Source organism: Microcaecilia unicolor, chromosome 10 (assembly GCF_901765095.1).
Source record: "Microcaecilia unicolor chromosome 10, aMicUni1.1, whole genome shotgun sequence".
Classification (NCBI taxonomy): Eukaryota; Metazoa; Chordata; class Amphibia; order Gymnophiona; family Siphonopidae; genus Microcaecilia; species Microcaecilia unicolor.
In genome coordinates this window covers 97071730-97092860 of record NC_044040.1, presented here as the reverse complement: position 1 = coordinate 97092860, position 21131 = coordinate 97071730, and the positions used below count along the sequence as shown (strand labels likewise).

At 44.6% G+C, this 21131-nt stretch overlaps 1 protein-coding gene across 6 annotated transcripts in view; it reads left to right on the top strand.

The window, feature by feature from the left end:
* Nucleotides 1-21131, top strand: part of MKRN1 (makorin ring finger protein 1) — a 548705-nt gene that overhangs the window by 301602 nt on the left and 225972 nt on the right. The window contains exon 5 of one of the 6 annotated variants that reach the window (XM_030215961.1): nt 3145-3239. The exons of the other annotated variants lie outside the window; for them this stretch is intronic. Within the exon in view, the coding sequence (XP_030071821.1) occupies nt 3145-3219 (75 nt within the window). The 3' untranslated portion in view covers nt 3220-3239. The remainder of the gene's footprint in view (nt 1-3144; nt 3240-21131) is intronic. 6 annotated transcript variants of the gene reach the window in all.

Genomic DNA, 21131 nt, shown 5'->3' with positions numbered 1-21131 from the left:
AGAGTGATTTCTGGTTGTACCCAAGAAAGTTTATCCTAATGGGTTTCTTTAGAGGAGCTCTTCTCCGTAATGGTCCAGGCATCAGAATCTATTCTTGAGCTGGCCAAAGGTACGTTCAATGATGGTGCAGATGCTGTTAAGCCTTTTGTTGTACTCCTCTGCCTTATTTTGGGGGTGGGCTGTCGTTTATCATTTATCATTTATTCAATTTGCTATACCACTTCTCTTAAACGCAAAACAAAATGGTTTACAATACATCAGCAAAACATAAAAACAAACCTAAATAGGAATGCCATAAAAAGATAGGAAAGCAGATTAATTCAAGACCAATCAAAACAGCATCCAAACATACCATTTAAAGTCTAAGGTAATTATATAATAAATAAATAATCATATACTTTTTTTCCCTCCCCCCATTGCAGAAATTCACCCAATAAGAGCATTATAACCCAAAAGCAAGTTTGAAAAAATGGGTTTTTAAAGAGGCTCTAAAAGATGTATAAGAACCTTCTAATCTTAAATATTGAGGACGTGCGTTCCAGAGGGCAGGTGCAAGAAAGAAAAATGAGATGATTGAGTGGACTCCCAAAGTGCCTTAGAAGGGTAAGACAAGTCTATTATACATAAGTGAATGAAGGGTACGGGAGGGAGTGTGAGGTACAATTAGAGAAGCCAAGTAAGAAGGAGTAGTGGTGTGTATAACCCTATGTGTAATTGCAAGAATCTTGAATTTTATTCAGAATTCCATATGTAGCCAGTGAAGACATTGTATCAACGGAGAAACCTCATCATGGTGACTTGTGTGACAAATGATACGAGCTGCAGTGTTTGAAGTGTTTGAAGAAGTTTTAGGTTTGCCTTAGCAATACCTGCATGAATGGAATTACAGTAGTCATGACAAGAGTTTTTATAAGCATGGAACAAAGAATGGAATGAAGTTGAATCCATCAGACTACGAACCGATCTGAGAATTCGAAGAAAAAAGAAACCAGTCTTCATAACCTGAGATATTTGCAATGTGAATGATAGGGCAGTGTCAATAATTATTCTGAGCTATCTGAAGGAAATAATTTGAATAATCTGTCTATCAAAAAGCATCAGTACTGTGGAAGGAATAAGGGAGGAGCCTTTGATCAAGCAAGCTACTTTCTTCTCAGGATTGAGAACTCAACAATCTGTAGCCAGATATCAACTTCCTGCAGACAGTCTTGAAGTGGTCCTAATTAAGGGATGATGGATCAGTGTAAAAAAAAAACCAAGAGAAAATAATCAGCAGATAAGTACTGATGCTGAAAATCTGACTAAGCAGTTCTAATGGACTAACAAAGAAATTGAATAAAGAGGGTGAGCGAACCGACCCTTGTGGAACCCCCATAGGAAAGTGCATGGGGAGTAGAGGTGGATGTGGATTGAACAACTACAAAAGAATAGTGGTCCAGAAAAGAAGTAAACTATTTAAGTGTCAAGCAGGGACTCTCCCTTCATGTTCAAGTGTACAGCGCTGCGTACGTCTAGTAGCGCTATAGAAATATGATAAGTAGTAGTATTAGTAAGAACAGTTCCCGTAATTCCCAAGGATGATAAGTGCTGGAGAAGTTTGATCAATCAGATCAAAGGCTGCTGATTAGATCTAGAGATACAGCCAATACAATTCTTCCTTGCTCGAGATTACAGTAAAGTTTACTCAAGAGTGCAATAAGAGCAGTTTCTGTACTATAGCTGTATCTAAAACCTGATTGACGGGATGTAATGCATTTATAGATTCAATATGAGATTGAAGTTGATGAAAAAACACTTTCAAATATCTTGGAAAAAATGGAAGATTAGAAATAGGACAGTAATTGTTTTGGTTGCAATGGATCTAGAGCAGACTTTTTCCAAGATAGGTTTAATTAGAGCATGTTTAAGTGACAACAGAACTATTCCTGAGGGCAAGACTATGAGATATTGAAGAGTGAAGGAACGGAGTTATTCCTATTGAAGTCTGTTTCAACCAGTTAGATGGAAATGGATCTAGGGAACAATAAGTTGTGGAGAGTTGTGATAAGAGCTTAGTTATCAGTGCTAAGGAAGGGATGTTAAAAGTTGTTTATTGTGCAGTTTTAGTCATAGAAGAAGAGTCACATGATTGGAGAACCTCCGATTGAGGTACTGTCAAAAATGGGGCCTGAAGTCGCTCTATCTTAGAGGTGAAATAGGACTATGGGAGTCATGAGCCAGGTTCTCTGGAGGTAGCCTCTATCACCTGTTGGGGAAGCAGAATCACAGACATAGGTATGTATTGGGTATGGTGACCTTGTGGAAGTGGGGTAATGGTTCTTGGTTCTGGAGGCATCTAGAAGGAAGGAGTGTGTTGAAGGTTAGGAGGGGGGAGGGGAGTAAGTGGTTTGGAAATGCTTGTACTGCTTACCTAGGAATCAGCCACCGGTGATCTCCCCTCAGTCAAACCTTCGGTAGATTCCTGAATGCAGGAGGATGGTAGGCATCGTGGGTGAAGCCTGGGTAGCAGGCATACACATCCACGGTCTCCCCCTGGTGCTTTTTCACAAACAGACTGCCAAATATCTTCCTCTTTTTGCTGGATGGATCAGGTTGTTGATTTATTAACTCATAGCAAACAGCAAAAACAGACATGCCGGAATGAAGCTTATCTAACACACCTATTTTGCCACTAAGACACATCACATGTTTTTCTCTTACGATTGGTAATTGTAGCTTGTAACTCACCCCCTGGATGCTGGGTGGCCATTTTCAGAAGCAAACTGTATTGTATTATTCAGATGGAAACAGTTCTTGTCTTAATCTAGTCAGCAGATTACTGTAAATATCTTTATTCCATTTTGCAATTAGTTTTTGTAGGCAGTGATTAAAAGCCATTTACTGTATCCCTCATGGCTGTTCTAGGACACTTGGTGGCTGTTTCTAGAAGCAAACAGTGCTGTATTATTTGGTGAAAAGTCATGGGACTACCACAGACTCTGTGATCCCTGGGGCAAGTCCCTTTTTCTAACTGTGCCTCTGTATCATTCAGATGGAAACAGTTCTTGTCTTAATCTAGTCATCAGATTTATTCAGATGTGCAAGTACCTGTAGTTTTTGGAGGCAAAGATTAAAAGCTATCTGTATCCCTCTTGGCTGCTCTAGGATGCTTGGTGGCAGTTTCCAGAAGCAAACAAGCAAACACCAAGAAATGTGAAAGTGAAAGGTGCATGTCTATGAATACGCAAATACAGTACCTGGTAAGCGAAATAGCGAATACTGAATGAGCGAATAACAAGAAGGACTGTAGTAAATTTAAAACAAATTGGAGAAAATATTTCTTCACTCAGTGTGTGATTAAACTGGAATTTGTTGCCAAAGAATGTGTTAAAAGCAGTTAGCAGGGTTTAAAAACGGTTTGGATAAGTGAAAAGTCCTCTTCTTTTTCCTGGGATAAGCAGCATAAAATCCGTTTCTACTGTTTTGGGATCTTGCCAGGTACTTGTGACCTGTATTGGCCACTGTTGGAAACAGGATACTGGACTTGATGGACCTTCTGTCTAACCCAGTGTGACAATGCTTATGTTCTTATGTAACATAGGCATTGAATCACATAGATCACTTGACTAGTATTGCAGTGATGTCCAGTAGTGTATACTTGTTTTGTTGCTGCATGTGTCAAAGTTTGAGTACCATAGAATAAAAACATAACCCAACTGCCACTTCTAAAATGTCCATTGGGCTGACTCTTGAACCACACTTATCAGGAAGTGCTGATGGTACTACTTTTTCTTTTAAATTCTTGTCTCTTGAATAAAGACTTTTTTGTTTTTGAATATTATATGCCAGATGAGAAAATCTTAGCATATAGAGAATTTCTGCTCCCCCCCACCCCCTCTATTTGGAACCTTCATATACAATCTTATGGCTTCATATTTTAGCTTTAAGATATCACTCATTGGGATATCCTTTTCAATACATTTTCTTGTCTTAATCTCAGCTTGATTCTCATGTTCATCAAAATCGGTGCACAGTCCAAGGAGCCATAGAAATTGACAGTAAGGTAAATTATAAATAAGTGGTTAAAGTTAGGACAGCAAAAAGTAACGATCTGCCAGGCTAACTAGGCACCGGTCTAAATATTAGCCGGTGCCTAACTAACTTCCAGGTAACAGCACATACCCAAGATTCTATGTCTGAGCCAGAACATGGCCTGGCATTGAATGTCCAGGGTTAATTCAGCACACAGCTGTAAACAGTTTAAAAATTGCTAACTGCAGTGGGCTGAATATTTGCCCTGAAGTTCCTCATTCTCCTGCTAGACTAGTCTAGACCAATGGGTTATGATCCCCAACCAGCAGATGGAGATGGAGAGCGCTGACTTTCTCTGATGTCATAGCCACTACATAAGGATTGGTACAGAACTGTTGCAGCAGCAAGGTCCTTGCCTCAGGTTGAGAGGGTGGTTGGGGCCTGCTCCCAGGGTTGGCCTTCAGGCCTTCCACTTAGTTGAGTGCTGGGTACAGATTGAAACCTCAGACCATCCACTAGTCTGCAGACCTCTGACCTAGGGTCTCTGTGGAGTCCTAGTAGTTCCAGTTGGGGGTGGTAAATTAGGGGTTCACCTTTCAGGGCCTCCCCCTTTTTTGTCCTTTTGCCTTTTAGGTTCTGTAGTGTGCATCCCCCCTTCCCCCGAAATTCAGTACATATTGAGTAATTGAAAAAAAATAAAAAGGTTAGTTCCACTGCATTCAGCCCTGGAGCGGCTATTGTCTCCATGGTCACAGGAGAGGGGGAAATTAGCCTGTAGGAGCTGGTGCTGTGCTTTGGGGCAGGCAGGACAGCCTAGGACAGGTGTGTATTGGCAAAAGGCATGCCACATCAGGGCTGGTGCTGCCATATCTGCAGTGATTGACTCTTCAACTTTTCTGCCAGGTCCTACTACCCTGCCTGCTTAAACCCTTTTGAATATCGACCCTTTCCTTGTCATCAAGCAGATGAAGCCATTACGTATAGGTTGTGTCCATCAACCAGCAGGGGGAGATAGAGAGCACTCAACTTTTCACAGTACCTCATAGCCAGCAAGCTTCACTGCCTCTTCAGTATTCACTATCTCCCCAAGCAGGGTGGCTGCAGCTTCTTCGAGCTCCATCAAAAATCTGCCTGGGGGTGGCTCCTGGCTTGCCAGTTGGAAGCCGGGGTGTTAGAGGCTATAGCAGCTTCACTTTGAAGGCACATAGGTCAGCCCTTTCCCTGCCTTACCAGTTGTTAGCCGGGGTGTTAGAGGCTATAGCAGCTTCACTTTGAAGGCACATAGGTCAGCCCTTTCCCTGCCTTACCCATGCCCCCGTGGATGTGGACATATTAGCTTGCTTTTCCCTGTCCTTTAACACTCAGTGGATGCAGGCACATTGGTTCGCCTTTCCCACTTATCTGAGCCTCCGGAGTGTTTTTATTTACCTCTTTTGCCTCTGCTTTCCTCACAGCGTTAAAAAAAATAATAATAATTAGTCGCGTCGCGCTTTAGCGCAGCGATCTTGGAAAAGAGGGTTTTTTTTCTTGAGATTCTTCTGCAGGACCGGAGCTGTGATACTCGGTCTAGTGAGGTAAGAGTGTTTTCTGACTCCTCCGGGGTGGGCCCGCGATCGGGACGTTTTTGGCGTGAACCGCCATTTTTTAATTTTACCGCCGTTTTCGGCGATGGCTGCGGAGACTGTAAAGCGTTGTTCTAAATGTGGCAAGCGCAAATCAGCAGCAGGGCTCTGTAATTCGTGCTGTACAGACGGTAGAGCCGGCCCGAGCATGGCGAGCGGCGATCTTTCGCGCTCTGAGCTGGCAGCGGACGCCATTTTGGATTTTCCACATGGTGCGGCCTCCGTTGCGACGGAGAGCCCTGAATCCGGGGAGGGGGTCCTCTGAGTGAGGCTAATAATAGAGCTGATAGCCCTGGGCAGGATCCGGGCGGTCAGGGAGCGGTTTTCTCCCCTGATTTTGTTTTAATGTTGCATAGGGCGTACATGCTTAAAAGAGCTCTTCCACAGGGATCAGAGACGGATACCGAATAGAATTCGATGCCCCGGTGAGAGACGTGTTTGTGGAGTCCCGATGCGGTTCTGCCGCCAAACGGGCAGCGGTAGAGGAGACTTTGCACAGTCTGTGCCGGATAGGGGCTGTGACCCCGGTGCCTCCCGCCGAACAAGATCTGGGCCGCTACTCCATTTACTTTGTGGTGCCACGAAAAGACGGGTCTTTTCGCCCGATCCTGGACGTAAAAGAGCTAAACAAGTCCTTAAGAGTGCGGCATTTTCACATGGAAACCCTGCGCTCCGTCATTGCGGCGGTACAGCCAGGAGAGTTTCTCACGTCTCTGGACCTGAAAGAAGCTTACTTGCACATGCCAATTTGACCCCCGCACCAGAAGTTTCTGCGGTTTGCGGTGTTGGGAAAACATTTCCAGTTTCGGGCCTTGCCTTTTGGCCTTGCCACAGCTCCCTGAACCTTCTCCAAGGTAATGGTGGTAGTAGCTGCCTTTCTCAGGTGAGAGGGTATCTGGGTTCACCCATACCTAGACGACTGGCTCATCAGAGCAGACTCAGAAAAAGAGAGTCATCTAGCTACAGCCAGAGTGGTTTCAGTCCTTCAATCTCTGGGCTGGGTCATCAATATGGCCAAAAGTCACCTGACCCCCTCACAATCTCTAGAATATTTGGGGGCCAGGTTCGACACAGCCTTGGGCTATGTGTTTCTTCCCAAGCAAAGGCGGTGCAAGCTTCAGAATCAGGTCCATCTGCTCCTGAGGATGCCCCGCCCGCGAGCTTGGGACATTATCCAGCTGTTGGGATCGATGACGGCTACCTTGGAAGTGGTGCCATGGGCGAGAGCGCACCTGAGACCTCTACAGTATTCTCTACTTCAACGATGGTCTCCAGTATCTCAGGATTATCAGTGCAGACTTTCTTGGCTCCCTGCAGCCCATCTCAATATGGAGTGGTGGCTCTCGGACAGCATGTTGCGGCGGGGAATGCCGCTGGCGCTCCCCGATTGGTGCCTAGTGGTGACAGATGCCAGCCTGAAGGGCTGGGGCGCACATTGCCAGGGGAAGCATGCCCAGGGTCTGTGGACGCCCGTCGAGTCGGAGTGGTCTGTCAACCGCCTGGAGTTGAAAGCGGTGTTTCTGGCTCTTCTGGCCTTTCAAGTGACCCTGGAAGGATTGGCTGTTCGAGTGATGTCGGACAACACGACAGCAGTGGCCTACATAAATCGACAAGGCGGCACTCAGTGCAGAGCTCTAGCCGCGCAGGCCGGACAAATTTGCCACTGGGCCGAGCTGCATCTACAGTCCCTGTCAGCAGCTCACATTGCAGGTCAGAGCAACGTGCAAGCTGACTATCTAAGCAGGCATCAGATCGATCCAGCAGTGGGAGTGGGAACTAGAAGACGGATGTATTCCTGCAGATATGTGACAAATGGGGCAAGCCAGTGATGGATCTTATGGCGACCAGTTCCAATGCCAAAGTCCCGTGCTTCTTCAGCAGACGGAGGGATCCTCGCTCTGCCAGGTTGGATGCCTTGGCTCAACCCTGGACCCAGGGCTTGCTGTATGTCTTCCCTCCTTGGCCCTTGATAGGGCGAGTGCTCCTGCGGATTCGGCTGCATCCAGGAGAAGTGGTGCTCATCACCCCGGATTAGCCCAGGAGGCCTTGGTATGCGGACCTCCGACAGATGCTGTTGGAGGCTCCCTTTCCGTTACCTCTGGTTCCGCACCTGTTGTCACAGGGTCCGGTGGCCATGGAGGGCGCCTGCCGCTTTGGCCTTATGGCATGGCGATTGAGAGGGCGCAATTGAGAGATAAAGGCTACTCAAATAAGGTAATTTCCACTCTCCTGCAGGCCCGTAAGCGCTCCACTTCCGTGGCTTATGCCAGGATTTGGCGCCAATTTGAAGTCTGGTGTGTTTCAAGAGCGCTTTCTCCGTTGCGGGCTCCTGTCTTGCCGATTCTGGACTTTTTGCAGGATGGTGTACACAAAGGCTTGGCCTATAATTCCCTGCGGGTGCAAGTGGCAGCATTGGCCTCCCTGCGTGGCAAGGTTGAAGGCGTGTCCTTAGCTGCTCATCCAGATGTGGCACAGTTTCTTAGAGGGGTGCTTCGGCCCCGTCCTCCCGTGCGGGCACCTTGTCCAGCTTGGAACCTGGGGTTAGTATTGAAGGGCCTTCAGGGGGCTCCCTTTGAGCCGCTTTGGCGTGCTTCAGAGAAAGATTTGACTCTGAAGGCCGTCTTTTTAGTGGCTATTACTTCGGCGAGACGGGTGTCAGAGCTCCAGGCGCTGTCCTGTAGAGACCCTTTTCTGCAATTCTCAGAGTCAGGGGTTACGGTTCGGACCGTGCCTTCCTTCATGCCTAAGGTGGTTTCAACGTTTCTCCTAAACCAGCCTGTTTTTCTTCCCTCCTTTGTTGAGGAGGAGTTTCCAGATTCATTTGGGCAGTTGCACCTTTTGGATGTGCGCAGGACTCTGTTGCAATAACTGCGAATTACAAATTCTTTCAGGACCTCTGATCATCTTTTTGTGCTGTTTGCAGGTCCTCGTAGAGGGTCTTCAGTGTCTAAAGCCACTTTTGCCCATTGGCTCAAAGAAGCTATCTTTTCAGCATATCTGCTGTCTGGCCGGGCTGTGCCTGAAGCCTTTAAGGCATACTCCACAAGAGCGATTTCCTCTTGTTGGGCGGAAACTGGAGCACTATCTCTTCATGAGATTTGCAGTGCTGCAACATGGGCTTCTAAGCTCTCTTTCGCCCGACATTACAGGCTGGATGTGGCTGCCAGGAGGGATGCGCGTTTTGGAGCACAGGTGCTAGCGCGTGGTGTGGCTTGTTCCCACCCTATTTAGGGATTGCTTTGTTACATCCCATACGTAATGGCTTCATCTGCTTGATGACAAGGAAGGGAAAATTAGGTTCTTACCATGATAATTTTCTTTCCTTTAGTAATAGCAGATGAAGCCATGAGCCCTCCCTGTATGGTTGTCTGTATTGCAGTGATTCTGATTTTAGGTGCTGTTCTTGTTTCCTGAAGTTATATTCCTTCCTTGGGGAGTTGGAAAACAGTCTTCAGGATTCTTGTTACAGTTATAGGAGGATGAGTTCATTCCCTCCAGTTCATGTTTTGGGAGGATGAGTTTATTCCCTCCAGGAGGATGCAAGTATTCCCTCCGTTTATACAAAGTGGAGGACGTGTTTATTCCCTCCAGGAGGATGAGTTCATTCTCTTGTTAAGGGGCCATCGTTCGCTGTGAGGGAAGTTCATGTTATTCCCATTGCGGTTTGCCATACTGCTTTGGAAGCTTCAAATACTGAAGAGGCAGTGGAGCTAGCTGGCCATGAGGCACTGGGAAAAGTTGAGTGCTCTCTATCTCCCCCTGCTGGTTGATGGACACAACCCATACGTAATGGCTTCATCTGCTATGACTAAAGGAAAGAAAATTATCATGGTAAGAACCTAATTTTCCCTTAGTAGTTTAGGGAGTAAAATATTCAGCCTGTTCCGATCAATGGTTTTTAAGCTACTGAGCCTGGATATTCAATGCCAGGCCATTTCTGGTCTGTGGCACTGAATATCTAGGTTACAGCTGCCACCAGAAGTTAACTGCGTACCAGTTGAAATTCAGCCCGGTGCATGGTTAACCTGTTTGCTGTCCTAATTTAATCTACTTATTTAACTGGTTAACGGACTGAATGTTGCTGCTAACTGGTTAAATACTGGCTCTGCCTATGGATCACCTGGCACTAACCGGATAGTACCATGATGGTCAGAGCTGATATTTTTTGGTCTGCCCAGTTACGTGTAGCTGAATATCTGTGACCAGAGGGATAAGTGTCATTTAACCGGTCAGGACCCTCCTCTGCCTGATTAAATTGCTTTGAATATCAAGTCCTTTGTGAAATTCTGAGTATAAATGTAGACACAAATCCTTTTTATATTGGACCCAAAACGTTTTATTGAGCATACTGGTTTCCTTTTTTCTGACCAAATTTTCTGTTTTTCCAAACTTTATTTTCCCTGCCATTTGTGTGATTTGGCTGTATTCTCGTTTTGTAGATTCATACTGCCAGTCATTGATATGAGAGAGCATCATTAGTTTTAACATAGTTTCATACCGTAATGCTCTTGACATTGAACTGGACAGCAGCCCCAGGCTCCCTATTTTCAGTTGTAGAAGACAACCGAGAAATGCTGTGAAAACAAAATGGGTGACTGCAGTCTTGTGTGACATCTTCACAACAGTTTTCTTTTTCTAGTAGTTCTGCCACTGCTCCACCTATGGCCAGGTCTTCAGGTGATAAAGGCATGCATAATATACACATCTCAGCTCATTCCTTTTATATTTAATCTTCTTTGATTATTGAGATTTCCTTTAAGGTGGTTGAAAGAGCAGCGGTTAAATACATTTTTTTTAGTTCAAATTATCTTTATTCAGATTTTCGAAGAACAGTACAAAATAACAAACAAACAATGGCAATATCATTTTGTACATCTTAGAATGTTGTAAACATGGCTATAAGGCATACAGTAAGAAATATTAAACATTAAAACTTACGTGTACAGTATAAATCAACAGGTTTCCAAACCTTAAGGAAATTAGCAACATTGTTCGATTTCTCAGCGATTTTGGCTTCATATTTATAGATGGTACAAACAGTATTCTACCAAAAAGCGAAAGAGACTTTAGAATTATCTTTCCATTCTAATAATATTGTTTTAATAGCTATAGCCAATAGAATATCAAGATTTGTGTTGGTGACAGAAAGGAATGACAAACAAATGATCTGAAGATAATTAAACGGAAGTCTAATTTAAGCTGGAGGTGGAGTAATACAGGGATTCAGTCCCAAACTAAATTCCAAAATAGTTGTAAGTTTGGGCAAAGAAATAACATGGGATCAAGCGTACCCATAGTAGAGTTGCATGACCAGCATAGATTAGTATTATTGCTACATAATCTGGTTAAACAGACTGGAGTCCAAGTAATTCTATGCATAAGGAAATATAAGGATTGTAAGATTCGTGCGGAAGCAAGGAGTCTATTCACCTTTGTCCAAAAATCAAACCATTGTTGATCAGACAAAGAGACAGAGCAAGTACCTGACCAATATTTTTGTCCTCCCGATCATTGGGGAGGAATGGTGAGCCCTGTCCAGCATGCAGGCCCCCGTTCCCCCCCAAAGCAAACGCGAACAGGGGGCTGGAGGTCCGGTGGACCTCCGGTCCCCCCAAGGATCTCACCCCCCCAAGTTCAGGGAGGGCTGGAGATCCGATGGGTCTCCAGACCCCCCGAACCCCCAGAAAATATCGAGGGCCGCTGCCGCCGGCCAAACCCTCTCCCACCCTCCCACCCAGTGAGCGATGGGGGAGGCTGGAGGTCCACCCCAACTCAACCCCCCCCCCGCGTTGTACTAATCCCTGGTAGTCCAGTAGGAGTGACAACCCCCCTCCCGGCCCCCTACCCTCTCCCACCCTCCCCCCCCAGCGAGCGAAGCCACCCCAACTCCCCCCCTCCAGCATATACCAATCCCTAGTGGTCTAGAAGTAATGACAACCCCCCTCCCAGCCCACCTACCCTCTCCCACCCTCCCACCCAGCGAGCGAAGCCACCCCAACTCCCCCCCCCCCCCCCAGCATATACCAATCCCTGGTGGTCTAGAAGTAGTGACAACCCCCCTCCCGGCCCTCCTACCCTCTCCCACCCTCCCACCCAGTGAGCGAAGCCACCTCAACTCCCCCCCCAGCGTATACCAATCCCTGGTGGTCTAGAAGTAGTGACAACCCCCCTCCCGCCCCCCCTACCTTTAGTTAGAGGAGGGACGCAGCCTGCCTCCCTCCTCTTCCAGTGGACATCGCAAAATGGCGGCGCCCAGCCCCCCCATTGCATCCTGGGATGCACAGGGCGGGGCTACAGACCATGTAAGGGAGCAATTCCCTTACATGGTTTGTAGCCCTGCCCAGCGTATCCCAGGATGCAGTGAGCAGGGCGGGGCGCCCCCATTTTGAGATGTCCACTGGAAGATGAGGGAGGCAGGCTGCGTCCCTCCTCCAACTAAAGGGGGTTCGGGGGGCTGGAGACCCACCGGATCTCCAGCCCTCCCTGAACTGGGGGGGGGGGGGGGGGAGATCATCGGGGGGACAGGAGGTCCTCCGGACCTCCAGCCCCCGTTTTGCCTTGCTCGGGGCAGGGGTAATCAGGGTTTGGTGGTCCCATGGACCTCCAGCCCCTGTGTTTGACAGGTTTGGGCTTTTGACAGCCCAGACCTGTCAAACAAGTGCGGGAGAATTGTGCTGAGCGCATGCTCAGGTACAATTCTCCCGCACTTCTACCCCTTGATCAGAGATAATTGTGCTGCTTAAATTTGCATGCATTATCTCTATTCATCGATGCAGAAAAGGCCTGCGCTGTTTGGAACAGCGCAGGGCTTTGGATCATGAGGGCCTGAGGGAGGCTGGTATCCACTCTGCTAGGGCTAGGATCTCTCTGTTAGGGTAGCTGGGTGGGACTTGCTTGCTATTAGTCAGCTGGGTGGTAGCTGAAGTCTGCAGCTACTGACGTCAGTATCCAGGAGCTATTTTTACCTGCAGTTTCAGGTAAGCGCTTCTTAACGTTAAGGAGTTTTTCCTGCTGTAGCTTCTCACCTGCCTTTTCCCCTGTGAACTTGCTCTGTGTGTGGGAGGGATCTGTTCCCTCTCTCTTTGTGTCTTGAAGTGCTGGCTGTCAGCATTTCTTCTGTGTTCATTGTTTGCGGTTGTCTCATCGTGGGGTTAATTGTCTTTCTCCTGCAGCTGGGTGGTGTTCTCTGGTTGAGGTTAGTGCCTGCCTTCTGTGTTATGTCAACTTGTTTGTTTAGTTAATTTGTTTGTTTTAGTTCTGCTTATTGAGGTTTCACCTCTTGCTCTGGGGTTAATGTGCTGTGTTAACCCCTCGGTCTCTGTGTCTACTGTATGTGGGTTTCTGTGCTTAGTAGTCTGTGTTCTGGCTTGTACTCTTTCTTTGCTCAGGACTCTTTGCCCGGCTGGGCTGGGTCCTGCCCCACCTGTCAGTCTGGTGCAGCTTTGCCGGATACTTCTGCTGCTAACCCCAAGTCTTGCTGGCTGCTTGAACCCAGGGGCTCAACTTCTGGGGGACAGTGGCCAAGTACAGGTGAAGACTCGAGAAGCTGTTCCAGTATCTGTGTTCCTGCATCAACTGTGTAGTTCCTGTGGCTCTGCATCCGGTAGCTGGGTGCAGCCTGGTCGTTGAGTGCAGGCCCTACGTGTCCTGAAGTTTCCTATCCTTTGAGGGGTTCTGCACCTCTTCTTGGGAGCCTGGAGTCCGGAGTGAGTACCCTATAGTCTGTTACAGTGTTAGTGGTGGTTCGGTCCACCCCGGGCCTTCCCTAGATTCCCTTCCTGTTTTTAGCCTAGGCTCAAGGGCTCATGATCCAGAAGCTAGTGACAGACATAACACATATGACCTTGGTTAATCTTTCAGCTAATATTTTGGCATAGATTTTACAGTCATAATTTAAAAGTGAAATAGGTCTGTAATTTTTAGACAGCAGAGGATCCGTGCCAGGTTTTTCAAGAATAATTATGGTAGCCTCTGCAAAAGAACCCTTGCTTTCTTTTACATCCTGAAAATGATTGTATAGAGTAAGCAGTTTTGAGGATAAATATACAGAGAAATGCTTATAATATTCAATAGAGAATCCATCACTACCAGAAGTTTTATCAGATTTGAGAGAATTAATAGCATTAATAATTTCCATCACTGTAATAGGACTGTTAAGAGTAGATTTCTCATTATTAGAGAGTATATGGGATTTTGTGGGATTTATAAATGCTTTTATAAAAATCAACAAAGTATTGGAGGGTATCTTTCTTGACAGTTAATAGAATATTTGGATCCTTTTTAATAGCTGCAATATGGGTATTTTCCTCCTCTCTTTTAAATAATGAGCTAGCATTTTATCTGCTTTGTTTGATCCGTGACAATAATTTGCTTGTTGAGAAAAAAGGATAATACCAGCAGATTGACTCATTTTTTATTTTATTTTATTTTAAGTTTATAATATTTTTTCAAGTACAAAGCTTGATACAGAATAGATGATTATAAGACTTTACAAAACTAAGGAAACTGATTAATACATCTTACTAAGTCATTGGCTTTGCTCATCTTTAGTCCACTATAAAGAGGCAATTACTCAATACCTAGGAAAAAAATTATAAAATAAAATTAGGAGAAAGGCGGCAGAGAAGAAGTTCGAGTGATCTTTAAGTTATCACGGCGTTGAAGTTCTGATATTCCTTGGCTGTAGCATAGATAAGTCAGCAGTCTTGGATTCCAGAAAAAAGTTCAATTGTTTAGGATCAAAAAATATATATTTAACAGAGTTTAACTTTAGAACACATTTGTAAGGAAAATTTAACCAGAATAATGTGACCAGCTGCAAAGCTTAAGGGCGCAATTTAAGAAACTCTTGCCTTTTCTTTTGAGTATTTTTAGATACGTCTAGATACATTCTTATTTTACATTCAAGGAAATTTTGATCTCTATTTAGAAAATACTGCTTAAGTATCCAGTCTCTATCGAATTGTAGAATAAAGGTTGTCAGTCCCACTTTATCATCCTCAAGAATTTGTGTTAGATGCAGGTCTAAGATTTCCACGGGTTGATCAAGGCTATTTCCTCAGTCTAATTCTCTCTTCTGGAAAGGCGAAATATAGTATATTTTTGATATAGGAGGATGTGACTGTTCAGGAATTTTCAAAACCTCTGTTAGATATTTTTTAAAGGTTATAAGAGGTGAGATTGAGAATTGCTTAGGAAAATTTATTAGCCTAAGGGTATTAGACCTTTGATAGTTTTCCAGGTTTTCAGTCTTGTTTTGGAGGACAAGATTTTCTTTAATCATGTTAACTTGAATCTGTTGGCAATCTTGTAAAGTCTTAGAGTGTTTTTCCATTTCATTACCCATGGCTATATTTTGTTTTTCAAGTGTTGGTATTTTTTCAAGCATTTGGTTAGAATGTTGAATCATCGAAGTAAATTTCTGTGAAAAGGAAACTTCTAAACCCACTAATGCTTGCCAAATTGTGTCCAAAGTTATAGTCTCTGGTTTTAATGGCAAAAAAGACTTACTTGCTAGCCCAATTGCAGATGTTGATTCCATCGATGGCTGACTTTCAAGTGCCGTTTGATTTTTCCCAAGGATATTCTCCCCTCCATCACCCGCTGTTCCAAACGCGGGGAAAGTCGGCGTTCTTACATCCGAGGCAGCGCCCGTGACCGGAGACCCTGTCGGCTGTTTGGCGTTCGGCGTCTCCAGAGCCGCACTTGGGGTTTCCACCAGCATCGGTGGGGGTTTGCACGTCTCGGGGCTTAAAGTTGTTTCAGCTTCAAGCCGAGAGAATGACATTCGTCTCCCCAGACTCACCGGCTGCGAAGAAGCTCCTGTCACTGCACTCGACTGCAGAAAGCGGTCCTACTACTACTACTACTATTTAGCATTTCTATAGCGCTACAAGGCATACGCAGCGCTGCACAAACATAGAAGAAAGACAGTCCCTGCTCAAAGAGCTTACAATCTAATAGACAAAAAATAAATAAAGTAAGCAAATCAAATCAATTAATGTGAACGGGAAGGAAGAGAGGAGGGTAGGTGGAGGCGAGTGGTTACAAGTGGTTACGAGTCAAAAGCAATGTTAAAGAGGTGGGCTTTCAGTCTAGATTTAAAGGTAGCCAAGGATGGGGCAAGACGTAGGGGCTCAGGAAGTTTATTCCAGGCGTAGGGTGCAGCGAGACAGAAGGCGCGAAGTCTGGAGTTGGCAGTAGTGCAGAAGGGAACAGATAAGAAGGATTTATCCATGGAGCGGAGTGCACGGGAAGGGGTGTAGGGAAGGACGAGTGTGGAGAGATACTGGGGAGCAGCAGAGTGAATACATTTATAGGTTAGTAGAAGAAGTTTGAACAGGATGCGAAAACGGATAGGGAGCCAGTGAAGTGTCTTGAGGAGAGGGGTAGTATGAGTAAAGCGACCCTGGCGGAAGATGAGACGGGCAGCAGAGTTTTGAACCGACTGGAGAGGGGAGAGGTGACTAAGTGGGAGGCCAGCAAGAAGCAGATTGCAGTAGTCTAAACGAGAGGTGACAAGGGTGTGGATGAGGGTTTTGGTAGAGTGCTCGTAAAGAAAGGGGCGGATTTTACGGATGTTGTAAAGAAAGAAACGACAGGTCTTGGCGGTCTGCTGGATATGAGCAGAGAAGGAGAGAGAAGAGTCAAAGATGACCCCAAGGTTTCGAGCTGAGGAGACAGGGAGAATGAGAGAGCCATCAACAGAAATAGAAAACAGGGGGAGCGGGGAGGTGGGTTTGGGGGGGGGAAAATGAGAAGCTCGGTTTTGGTCATATTTAATTTCAGGTGGCGTTGAGACATCCAGGCAGCAATGTCAGACAAGCACGCTGAAACTTTGGTTTGGATGCAAGGTGAGATATCAGGGGTAGAAAGGTAGATTTGGGAGTCATCAGCATAGAGATGGTAGGAAAAGCCATGGGATGAGATTAATGAACCAAGGGAAGAAGTGTAGATAGAAAAGAGGAGGGGACCAAGAACAGAACCCTGAGGTATGCCGACAGGCAGAGGGATAGAAGTAGAAGAGGATCCACCAGAGTGAACACTAAAGGTGCGGAGGGAGAGGTAGGAAGAGAACCAGGAAAGGACAGAGCCCTGGAATCCAAGACACAGGCTGCACCGCAGGGCTAGGGTGCTGCTTGCCTCGTCTTTTTGGCATCAGGTAACAAAGTTTCCAGAAAAACTTTAGAGGTAGGTGTGGAGCGACTTCCTGCACTTCTCATTCGGCCGCCATCTTGCCTCCCTACCAGATTGACTCATTTTTTGATTGAAACAGAATTTAAGTTTTTGTAAATTCGTAAATATCATTTGAGTTGGATGATGCATATATTCAAATTCTAAACATTTAATTTCCTTTTCCATTATTGTTAATTCAGCTTTTTTGGCTTTAAGATAAGAATTGTATTTGATAATTTCAGCTCTTCGATAAGCTTTATAGGCATCCCAAACAGTTTCATAGTTCACATCATTAGACATATTAATAGAAAAATAATCAGACCATTTTATAATATTTTCACAAAATGTTGTATCCTGCAACAAAATGGAATTAAATTTCCAACTGCGTTGAGAGGAGGATACAGAAGGTATATGTAAAGAGGGGGCAATAAAAGTAAGGTCTGATAGGAATTGTGAGGTGCAGAATAAAATGTGTAGTCCAGATCCACAGGGTGTTGTATTCTCCAAGAGCCTATTAGATTCCAGGTATGTAAAAGGTTGTGTAGGGAATCCGTGGTCTTAGGAGGCTTATATTTCACTGTGGATTTGCGATCCAAAATATGATCCTTAGGTAGATTCATATCCCTGCCACAAATTATATGATCGATGTTGAGTAACGCAAGTTGTGAAAAAAGATTGGCAAAAAAAAGAGGGACTGTCCACATTAGGAGCATAAGCGTTCAAAAAAGCAATTTTACAAGACACTATTTGAAGGACCACTACTATCCACCTGCCTTCTGTATCACAGAGATGAGATAAAACGTGATATTGAAGGGATTTTGCAAAGAGTATGGTGACACCATTCTTCTTACCTAGAGATGGAGAGAAATAGCAGTCTTGTGCCCAGTCCTGTTTCAGTTTTTTATCCTTGTTTGCAGAAAGATGAGTTTTTCCTGGAGAAAGACTACAGCGGGAGAAAATTTTTTTAAATATAATCGTAACTTTTTTGCGTTTGGGTGCAACACTCCCTTAACATTCAGGGACAAAAAATTAATGGATTTCTACATAATAAATGGGATAAATTGATATCATGACTGAATAGGTCCTTTGATAAAGTATACAAAAATATCCAGAAAAAGTAGAATTCCTAGGAGCAAGTATGACATAAGGAAAAGTAATGCACATTCCGAAATGCCTAATAATTGCCATATCAGTTGTAACAATATGAGAAAATATAAACTTCAGGTTATAAGGAACTTGCCCCTCAGAAGAGGTAAAGAATCAGGGTCGTGAGCAAAGGTGGAAGGAGAAGTGAGGCCACGTGTATCTCCATAGTTGTTATTTGTACATAGATCCAGGTAAAAGTGTCATTATGCAATTAAGATCCAGGCATCCCTTGAGATTGAATGTCGTCCAGAAACTTTTCCAGCGTGGTCGGACCTGTAAATGATTTTGTCAGATTGCAGTATGTTACTTTCATGGTAGCCAGGGAGATCAATCCATACGTTGCATTTAAGGATTTAAGTCTTGGGCGGAGCGCCAAAAATCGTTTGCACATCTACAATACTTTTAGTAAAATCATCAGTAATTATAATCTTATTGCTATTCCAATGGATTGGGTGTTTGGCTTTAGCGGCAATAAGAATGTCCAACACCTAGTGGAAACGTAGTATTTTGCACACAATAGGCCTTGGGTACTTTTGATTTGGAACATCCTCATCTACTATGTTACTAAGTTAAACTTTTTAGTAGTGCCAAAAACAAGTGCCAGAGCCGATGGTGGGAGGCGGGGCTGGTGGTTGGGAGGCGGGGATAGTGCTGGGCAGACTTATACGGTCTGTGCCAGAGCCGGTGGTGGGAGGCGGGGCTGGTGGTTGGGAGGCGGGGATAGTGCTGGGCAGACTTATACGGTCTGTGCCCTGAAGAGGACAGGTACAAATCAAGGTAGGGTATACACAAAAAGTAGCACATATGAGTTTATCTTGTTGGGCAGACTGGATGGACCATGCAGGTCTTTTTCTGCCGTCATCTACTATGTTACTATGAGGCATATTTTCAAAGCACTTAGCCTTCCAAAGTTCCATAGGTTTCTATGGAACTTTGGAAGGCTAAGTGCTTTGAAAATATGCCTCTATGTTACTTTGAGGACACGTGGTGGGCTCTCTCAGTTTCAAATGTATGTTTGAAATGCAAAGATAAAAGTGAAGGTAAGAGAATTTCCATAAAACTCACCATGTTGTCGCTTTCAGGTTTTTCCGGAATGCCAAGTATGCGTATGTTATTTCTTCTGTTTCGGTTATTTGTATCTTCCACCGCGGATTGTAACTGCAATATGGATTTGTGAAGTTTTTTTTATTTTTGGCGCCATCATCTTCAAGTATGCTAATTCTAGTTTCAGCTTCGGTAAGGCGATTAGCCACTGAGGAAAATTTTAAGTTAACTTGGTTTATTTCACTCTTGAGCTCACGAATCGTGTTGATATTCTCCAATAGTAAAGCAATAATTTACTGAAGTTTTGCTGCAGTTTCAGAGTCCCTGCCGGCGCCATCTTTGTTGTCTCTGATTTTCTGAGGTGAGATGAGTAAGTCCTGTTTTGCTCTTTTTGACGTGGAACTCGCTGAAAAAGCTTGTTCAAGTTTGCTTTGGTGTTGGTAAGCCATGAGATAGTGCAGAGGTAACTTTATGTTCAATCCAGATCCTAGAAATAATAGTTTACAAGGAGATAACCATGGAGCTCACGACTCACATGTCCAGCCGCATCAAGTACACGAGCGTCCCCCTCGTTAAATATATTTTTTATCACTGTAGCGCATGTAAAACTTTAGAAATGAGTTGGACTTGCCTTGTTAATTTTACTGGTACAGTCTACAAAGTCAAGAAGCTGATGCTGCATGTGTATTAAATTATGCCTTTAGGTATGGTAACAATTTGCTCCATGTGGTGCCAATTAAGTTTTCATAGGCTGATGCCTCTATAACTTTATAGTTTGATGTAAACAGAAATCCTGTCATTGAGGCCAGTTGTCATGACAACAGCAGCAAACCATAAAGGATATTGTATACTTGGGGGAAAAAAGGTGCAATAATGAACTCTGCTAATTAAAAAAAAAAAAAAAAAGTACACCCTTTTGCAAAAACCCAGGCAGCCATTCAGTGTATATGTATTGTCCTTCGAATGCTGGTAGATGCCAACATGATGGCCACCAACCCCTGCAGACAGAGAGGGCTGTTTAACTTGGGACTTCAATGTAGGCATCACAATGACTGCATGCGAGTACCAATTCTATAACAGCATCTGGGCACAGCTAAGAATTTATAAAAACCGCATTGACAAGCCAAATTTTGGTGTGACCAATTATACCAGGTTAATAGCTGGCATAAATTGGTGCACGCAACTGTATAAGTTGTGTACTTCGCTTGGTACACCTAAGAACATAATAATAACTATACTGGGCAGACCAGTGGTCCATCTAACCCAGTATTGTGCTTCCAACAGTGGCCAATTCAGGTCACAAGTTCCTGGAAGAAACCCAATTAGTAGCTACATTCCATGCTACCAACCCCGGGGCAAGCAGTAGCTTCCCAACCCTATGTCCATCTCAATAACAGACAGTTGACTTTTCCTCCAGGAACTTGTCCAGATATAGTAACCGCTGTTACCACATCCTCCGGCAATGAGTTCCCGATCTTAACTGTTCTTTGAGTAAAAATATATTTTCTCCTATGTGTCTTAAAAGTATTTCCATGTAACTTCATTCAGTGTCCCCTAGTCTTTGTACTTTCTGAAAGAGTGACAAATCGATTCACTTCTACCCATTCTACACCACTCAGGATTATTTTTATGTTTCACCATTTTTATTGATGACATAACAAAATACACCACATCTTCATACAAGAATATGAACAACAAATTCAGGCTTTACAATCGTCATCAAGTTTTCCAATATTTTAACCCCCCCCCCCCCCCCAAAAAAAAAAAAAAAAACACCTGAAGGTAATCCTACCCTCCCTCTCCCCCCTTCCCTACCTTCCTCTTTTCTTCCCCCCCCTCCCTTCCCATCCCACCTGGACTTGTTCTCTGATAGCCCAAGTGAGCTCCCACCTCTCTCCCCCTTTTTCCCCCCTTCCCCTTGGATCCTTCAGTGAAGCAAAGCTAAGCACTAACACTCATCTTATACCTAGCTTGTAAGGCTTGCATCACATTATTGTGTCAAATTAAGAAGCATATTACGTCCCCTTGGACTCAATTCCTCTACATAAGGATTCCAGATCTGCATAAATTGTTGTAACTTTTTCCGTGATCCCTTCGCCTCTCTAGCTTCCCACGTTGCCAACAGATGCACCT